Consider the following 8,309-nt stretch of genomic DNA (forward strand, 5'->3'; position numbering starts at 1 on the left):
ATTCTGATATTATATATATATATATATATATATATATATATATATATATTGTGTGTGTGTGTGTTCCTCTGTATTATAGGCTATTTAGGATGTCTGTAATGCAGCTGTGAAATTAGCAAGACTGAAAAATTCATGAATAATGTTAAAGAAGAAATATTTCAGATTGTGATATTTCAAATCAAATATGTAATTGAGTAAGACAGACTTTTTGGATGTGCATTTATATGTATCCACCTTATTAGCAATGTAGCTACACTGTAAAAAATGACCGTGAATTTAACGGTAAAAGACTGTAAAAATGCTACAGTAACATTACACGTATTGGACATTAATTTCACGGTAGTATACCGTTTTTGGAAGTGAAAAAGATTCCGTAAATTGACATTCCCAGAATTCCCTGCGTTACATTTCAAATTTGATGTTTTTTTGTTGAAATAACTATGTTTCTTCTTAGTTTTTTCTTATCAGTTTTGTATATTAGGGTTGTGTGTTACACCTAATGTTGTTAAATGAATGTTTATTGCATTATTTCAGTTTCATGTGTGTCACCATGATGGTGTTTGGTGTTTGTGTGAATGACGCTGTGCATCTTCTATATATGTTATTATTTAAAAGCTGCTTGTGATGGGCTTTGGTTCATCATGTGACTTTCTCATCACCTCCTGCATTTGGTGGTTATCAGTGTATTACAAAGGTACAAAACAGATTTCAGTACTTCAATAGGTTGGTATATTAACATTATATCAGTTAATGAAATTACGGTATTTAACTGTAAATTTAAGTTAAAACCGTAAAACCTAAAACGTTGCTACCGTATTTTTTACGGTAAAATTCCGGCAACCACAGCTACCGTTTTTTTACTGTAAATTTTACGGATTTTTTTTTACAGTGTAGGCTACTCATTAGAGTCATTAACCACTAATAACTAGAGGAATAAGTGCAGCAAACGACAAAACTATCTGCGATACCAACCAGTGTGTTTATGATTATGATAATGAATTAAATTAACATTATAACACAAACCAGTTTGCAATATCAAGCAGCTTTACGGAGCAACTGTTATTGTACAGGTAAAATAACTGGAAGTGAATGAAACCGGAAACCGCACACATTCAAACTTATGGCAGCACTGCTCTAATTTTAAAATTAAGGTGTATATTGATGTTCTTTATTCATCTCTTTATGTTGGCAGTTGTAGAAGATGTCCTGTGTGAGAGCTGTGAGAGGTCTGGCACCCGTCTGTGGCTTTCAGCCTCTCACTGTTTTATCTCGCGGTGTCAGTTTCTCTCCGCGCCAGGTCGCATCCGATGCCAGTTTTCACTCGGTGTCCTTCTCTGAATCTGATCATCCCAGAGTTCTCATTACCGGTATGAGAGCAGGAGACAAGTGATTGTTTTTGTGATGCACCGTATATTGTGTAAACCTATTTTTAAAGACTGCCTTTTGGATTAAGCTTTGAGGCCTAAATGGATGTTATATAAACCTTTAGATGCCATGTTTCCCTGGTTACCTGAAGCATGAAATGTAGTCTCCATGGCAACACATCACTGATGATGAGATTTAATCATATTTTCTGTCTGTTTTTTATTTCAGGAGGTCTGGGTCAGCTGGGAGTGGGGCTCGCCAAACTGCTCAGGTGAGACTGAAGCGCTTTCAGATGCTTTTAAAGCTTTCACACTGAAGACCCGACCCCTGTGACATTTTAGCCAACCAGATTTCACCATGTGAAAGGCAGACAGGCAGGGGCTGTTTCTGATTGGCTAAAAAAGTGAATCTAAACAGAATCTAGGGTTGTCGCAGTAATATCTGTCAGGTTGTAAGGATATTTCATGCACAGCATTCTAAAAAATATCTTGTTTATTTCCCTTTTCATACAGGAAGCAGTTCGGAAAATATAATGTAATTCTGTCTGATATCAGGAAACCTCCAGCTCATGTTTACCAAAGCGGTGAGTGTTAATATATTCACTATGGTGGGCAGCATCATTGAAACTGAAACATTTTAGTCATATTTCTTCGCATGTAGACATGTAGAGTTTACATGAGAAGAAATATGACTAAAATGTTTCAGTTTCAAAGAGTTTATTAATAATATAGATTGATCTATATTTGGAATTTAAATATATTTTGTTTTTAGAATATTTAATATTATAGATATCTGTAAATGTGAATATTGAAATAAAATATATAATAAAATAAATTACAAAAATAAATAACAATGTTTGTAATATATAAACATTGATATTCCTCTTTCAGTATTTTTAAATTATTGATTTATATATATATTTTAAAAAAATGTTTTATTATTTATATCGATTTTTGGCTCTTAATTGTAAATGCTGACTTCATGTACCTTTATTTATTGAAAACATAAGTGTCAATATATTCACATTTGGGACATTTTAGTCAATTCTTCTCCAAGAGCGATGTATGCACATGTATGAGTTTATAAATATATACTGATCTATATTTTGAATTTAAATATATTGTATTTTTAGAATACATATTAACGTATGTATATGTTAATTAATATTTAAAATATATAATACAAATTACAAAAATTAATAAAAATGCTTAAAATATATACAAATAGTATTATTTGACATTTTTTATTATTTATATTAATTTTTGTAATTTAATTGTAAATGTTTACTTATTCTATTCAATTGTGGTGTGAAATTTTTGTCGGAATTCTCCAAAAATGTTGTATGTAGGCTACATGTATATGAAACTATGTACGTGAGTTTAATATTATAGTTATATTATATATTGATCTATATTTAAAATTTGAATGTATTTTACTTTAGAATATTTTTATACTATTATATATATGCAAATATACACACACAATACAAATGTTAATGTTAATCATTTGTATGCATATTATTTATTTTTAATTGTATTTATTTATTCTTTTAATTTATATTGATTTTGGACTATTACATTTTCACCTTAGGTCCCTTTATATATTCTGACATTTTGGACTACAAGAACTTGCGTGAGATTGTTGTAAACAACCGCATCTCCTGGTTGATTCACTACAGCGTCCTACTGAGTGCAGTCGGAGAGGCCAATGTGTCCCTCGCTCGTGATGTCAACATCACTGGTTAGTCACCAAGGTCAGTCATTTTCGGTCACTTTTCAGTGGGAAGGTACACTGATGTTTCTTTTCTTCATAGGGTTGCACAACATTCTTGACATCACCGCAGAACATGGGCTCCGTCTCTTCATCCCCAGCACTATTGGAGCCTTTGGCCCCACGTCCCCTCGTGACCCCACCCCCGATCTGTGCATCCAACGACCGCGAACCATTTACGGAGTGTCCAAGGTTCATGCTGAGCTAATGGGAGAGGTCAGTACGCTTTTGAGAGAACACCTGCAAATCCTGAACCTTTGTTGAGATTTTAGTATTAGCAGTATATTAATAATGAAAAGAAATGAGAGTACAGGAAATACATCAACAAATACATAAAACGGTTTCATGAGGTTTGTAGCTTTGTTTTTCTTTATTGTGTATTACAGTATTACCATCACAGGTATGGTCTTGACTTCCGCTGTCTCAGATACCCAGGAATCATTTCTGCAGACTCTCAACCCGGTAGAGGAACTACAGGTAAGCTGAAATAAAATTAGAAATATTACATGAAAACTTAAACAAAAAAAAAAAAAATCAAATTAAAACTTAAATTAGAGAATGTTGCCGTGTTCTTACTGTAAACTAGAACTATTATAAATGTAAATAAAGCTGAAATAAAATAGAAATATTAGAAAATAAAAATGTTTGCCTTGTGTTGTTAGAAACTAAAGCTATTAAAATTAAAAATAAAGCTGAAAATAATAGATTAAAATATTAAACACTTAAACTTATTTATGCTTAAATAAAATAGAAAAAAAGGGTACAAATGTTGCCAAAGCTATTAAAGATTTAAATAAAGCTGAAATAAAATAGAAATATTAGATGAAAAATGTAAACAACTTGAAAGAAAACAGAAATGTAGCCGTGTGTTGTTATTGTAAACTAAAACTATTCAAAAATAAAGCTGAAATAAAACAGAAATATTAGATGAAAAACTTAAAATACTTAAAGGAAAATAAGAAATGTTGCTGTGTTTTTATTGTAAACAAAAAATATCAAACATTTAAATAAAGCTGAAATAAATGAGCAAATATTAGATGAAAAACCTAAACTTAAAAAACTTAAAAGAAAGTGTTGCCTTGACAGCTAACTGAAATAAAAATTGAAATTGAAAATGAAGCACGTAACAAAATGACTAACACTTTAACTAAAATTAAAAATGAAAATATAAAAATACAAGTTAATTCAAAATATTAATAATAATACTAAAATATCTGTGCTAATGCATATGTGTAAACCTTTTGCTTCCATTTATTCTGTCTCTTCTATCAGACTATGCTGTTCAGATCTTCCACGATGCTGTGAAAGCAGGTAGATTTGTGTGCAATCTGAGGCCTGACACGAGACTCCCCATGATGTTCATTGATGATTGTCTGAGAGCCACACTGGAGGTTCTGGAAGCTCCTCCTGAGACACTCGGCATGCGAACGTACAACATCAGCGCCTTGAGCTTCACTCCAGAGGAGCTGGTACAAGAAATCAGGAGGCACCTGCCAGACCTGCAGGTCACCTATGAGATTGACCCAGTTCGACAGGCTATTGGTGAGAGTCTGTTATTCAATTAAAATCTTCTACAAATAACCCAAACTCAATTTAACATCCACCATAGCTTTTAAAGGAATAGTTCACCCAAAAATGAAAATTTTCAGAAAATGTACTCACCCTCAGGCCATCAAATGTAGAGGAGATTTGGTGAAATGTAGCATTCCATCACTTGCTCACCAGTGGATCCTCTGCAGTGAATGGGTGCCGTCAGAATGAGAGTCCAAACAGCTGATAAAAACATCACAATAATCCACAAGTAATCCACACCACTCCAGTCCATCAGTTAACATCTTGTGAAGTGAAAAGCTGTGTGTTTACAAGAAACATCAAGGCATTTTTAACTTCAAACAGTTGTGTCCGGCTAAAAGTCTGTAAACCATAATATTGCTTTCTTCAGTGACTAAACAAATATGTGGGTGGATTTTGATGAGGGGACAACAGGGGATGGACTTTTTCACTGGTAGAAGCATTGTTATGGATTATAGACTCATATTTTAGCCAGAAACAACGGTTTAAATTTTTGATTTTATGCAAACATGCAGCTTTCCACTTCATTAAAAGTTAACTGATGGACTGGAGTGGTGTGGATTACTTGTGGATTATTGTGATGTTTTTATCATCTGTTTGCACTCTCATTCTGACGGCACCCATTCACTGCAGAGGATCCATTGCTGAGCAAGTGATGTATTGCATTGCATTGCATTGCAATGTATTCTGATCATCCACTGCATGATCTTTGGTGGACATGCAATGCAAAAAAAAAAAAAAAACAGTTAGCAGATTATGTAATTTTAACCCATTTTCTTTATCACTTTCAAATAGTTTCTGTGTTATTTCTTCTAGCTGACAGCTGGCCAATGGTCTTGGATGACAGCAGTGCCCGTAGTGACTGGGGCTGGAAACACAACTATGGTTTGCCAGAGCTGGTTCAGACAATGCTCAACTTCACTGGCTCAGACTCCAGAAAGGCTCGAGCCAAGTAAACACCATATGCCATCATGTGTTTGAGTTTAGCCGAGATGTTTGGGACCTAATGGAATGTATGGTAATTGGGCTCTGCAGTATACTATGTAGCGTACTGAGATTAATGAAGGTCAACTTTCTGTAGCACGTATTTGCACACTTCTTCCTGGTAAAGTAAACCAAAGATTTACAGGGTTCAATTATATCCTTATTCTCCTCAATCAGCTTAATAATTTAATAGTCTTCCTGATTATATATTTGATATTATTTAAGCTTAAATTTGTTTTCTGGAATCTTTGTTCCATAGCAAGCAGTGTGAAATAATCTGCTTTTGTTTTTATCAGTGAATTTGCTAAACTATATTTTTCTTTTTATTTATTCTGCTAGAATAATTTCCACTACCTTTCAAAAGTTTGGGGTCAGAAAGATTTGTTTATTTTTGAAAGAAATTAATAGTTTTATTCAGCAAAGATGCTTTCAATTGATCAGAAGTAACAGTTAAGACATTTATAGTGTTACAAAAGATTTGTGTTTCAAATAAATGCTTTTCCATTGAACTTTCTATTCTTAAAAAAAAAAAAACTGAAAACAATTATTAATGTGTCCACAAAAATATAAAGCAGCACAACTGTTTTTTTTTATGCTGAAAATTCAGCTTTGCATCACAGTAATACATTACATTTTAAAAACTATTACAATAGAAAACAGTTATTTTACATCGTAATAACATTTCATCATTTTACTTTATCTCTGATCAAATAAATGCAGCCTTGGTGAGCAGAAGAGACTTCTTTCAGAAACATTAAACTCTTAGACTCTTTTGAATAGTAGTGTATATGAGATTTTGTGTGTGTAGAAGAAATGTAACGTAAATTATATAGAGGAAAATACATAATCGTTTGTGTTTCACAGAAGAAAGAAAGTCATACAGGTTTGAAATTCAGAACGGTCGACTGAAAGCGACGAACTGTCCCTTTAAGTTGTATAAAACAAGCTTGGTTTGATTTTGGCCTGAAGAAATTGCACAGAAACAATTTTAAAAGTAGTGAAGCATCACTGCCAAAATGTTCATATGCTTAATGAAATGCAGTCAATAAAACCAGAGCTGCTGCTGGTTTTCTGTGGCCACATTTTTAGGAATTTGTTTGGATGCGAGTGTGAATCTCCGAAATGTATTACTCCATTTGGTCAATATGAGTCAACTGGTTTTGTAGAAATCAACCGTATTAGCGCTAGTATAGATGTGGCCTCTACACACAGCACATACATATACATAAAGCTGGTATCAATCTTTAATTTCGATTAATATCTCAAAATAGAAATTTTATAGAACTGTATTTCAAATTCTCTTCTTCTTTGATTTTGTGGGAGTTGCCACACAGCTCTTTCCAGGTAAAACCGGTTGATTTGTAAGGTGTTTTTGTACTAGTTAAGACTTCTGGCTCAACAGATCCTCTGTGAGATGGACTTCTGTCATCACAGACTCCATTATAATTTCTCCCTGCGACTGTAGAAACCTGCACAGCAATTCTTCAACCACCTACAGTAGAGAATATGAGACAAAAATTTTATTCCCAATGAGTTTCATTAAGCATCGAAGCCTACAAAAGAGCCTAATGAAACATTAGTGTAATTAGTCACAATAAAACCCATTTGTTTGCTGTAGCTTATTTCCCATCAGACAAATATTCACATTGTTTTCCAGTGAGAGAATAGAGAGAAAACTGCTGGGTCTCAGAAGTAAAAATCCCATTTATTTTCTCCACAGAGAAATTGATTTTCGGCGATAGCATACAAACCTTTCGAGTCAGACCTACCCCGAGCTCTGAGGCTGTTAAGCGATGATATATGCTTCTGTAGAGGCCACAAGTCTTAGTCCAAGTGTTATTTAAACTAGAAAAAATAGTTCTGGAACCAAAGCTGTTGAAAAAGTGGCCGTTGCTGTTGTGCTCAACAGGATTAAATAACAGCGCTGTGTGTTCCTTTAATCCATCTTATCTGGTAACTGCTGACAGCCTGCATCTCCTTAAGATATTAAGGTGCTCCAGCTGTGAATGTCTTCAGTATGAGGGTGATAACCATAGGACGATACACAACAGAAATAATGCTTTGTTACTTGTGTCAGTATGAATTATTACAGCCTTCACATTTCACACTGTGCTACAAAATGGCAAAGTCTGCAAAATACAGTTTTTAGGTCAGTGCTGGTGACGGTTATGCATCAGAGCCGCTCGCCAATAGCTTGCAGATTAACTTTGATGGGTTTTGAAAAGGTAACAGTGTGCCAACAGCTACAGGGCAGCTTAGGATCACAATCCTGTTTTATATCAGCGCTGAACAGGAAACTCCATTGCAGGTTGCTGTCCAAATAATACACCTACCTTACATTTCTTCCTTTTGATAAACATGTCAATGAAATGTTGATAAAATACAATGTAAATTTATATTCTTCTTACAGATCATCAGTTTGAGGTCTTTACTAGGCAAGCATCACTATTTAATTTTCAAAGCAATAGATTTTTTTTTTTTTTTTGCCTGGTGGATGATAAAATGAGTGAAAACGTTCCTATAGACATAAATTGAAGGAATTTTTACATTTATATTTAGTCATTTAGCAGACGCTTTTATCCAAAGCGACTTAAAAATGAGGACAATAGAAGCAATCA

At 33.7% G+C, this 8,309-nt stretch overlaps 1 protein-coding gene across 1 annotated transcript in view; it reads left to right on the forward strand.

Annotated features, from left to right (window-relative positions):
- Positions 1-5,843, forward strand: part of LOC107693118 (L-threonine 3-dehydrogenase, mitochondrial-like) — an 8,155-nt gene extending 2,312 nt beyond the window's left edge. Inside the window, exons 2-9 of the mRNA XM_016492384.1 lie at positions 1,193-1,367; positions 1,594-1,636; positions 1,878-1,948; positions 2,956-3,105; positions 3,179-3,351; positions 3,522-3,612; positions 4,408-4,677; positions 5,524-5,843. Coding sequence (XP_016347870.1) covers positions 1,202-1,367; positions 1,594-1,636; positions 1,878-1,948; positions 2,956-3,105; positions 3,179-3,351; positions 3,522-3,612; positions 4,408-4,677; positions 5,524-5,663 — 1,104 coding nt within the window. The 5' untranslated portion in view covers positions 1,193-1,201 and the 3' untranslated portion in view covers positions 5,664-5,843. The remainder of the gene's footprint in view (positions 1-1,192; positions 1,368-1,593; positions 1,637-1,877; positions 1,949-2,955; positions 3,106-3,178; positions 3,352-3,521; positions 3,613-4,407; positions 4,678-5,523) is intronic.
- The last annotated feature ends 2,466 nt before the right edge of the window (positions 5,844-8,309 follow it).

This window comes from Sinocyclocheilus anshuiensis, unplaced genomic scaffold, assembly GCF_001515605.1.
Source record: "Sinocyclocheilus anshuiensis isolate Anshui unplaced genomic scaffold, SAMN03320099.WGS_v1.1 scaffold261, whole genome shotgun sequence".
NCBI lineage: Eukaryota > Metazoa > Chordata > Actinopteri > Cypriniformes > Cyprinidae > Sinocyclocheilus > Sinocyclocheilus anshuiensis.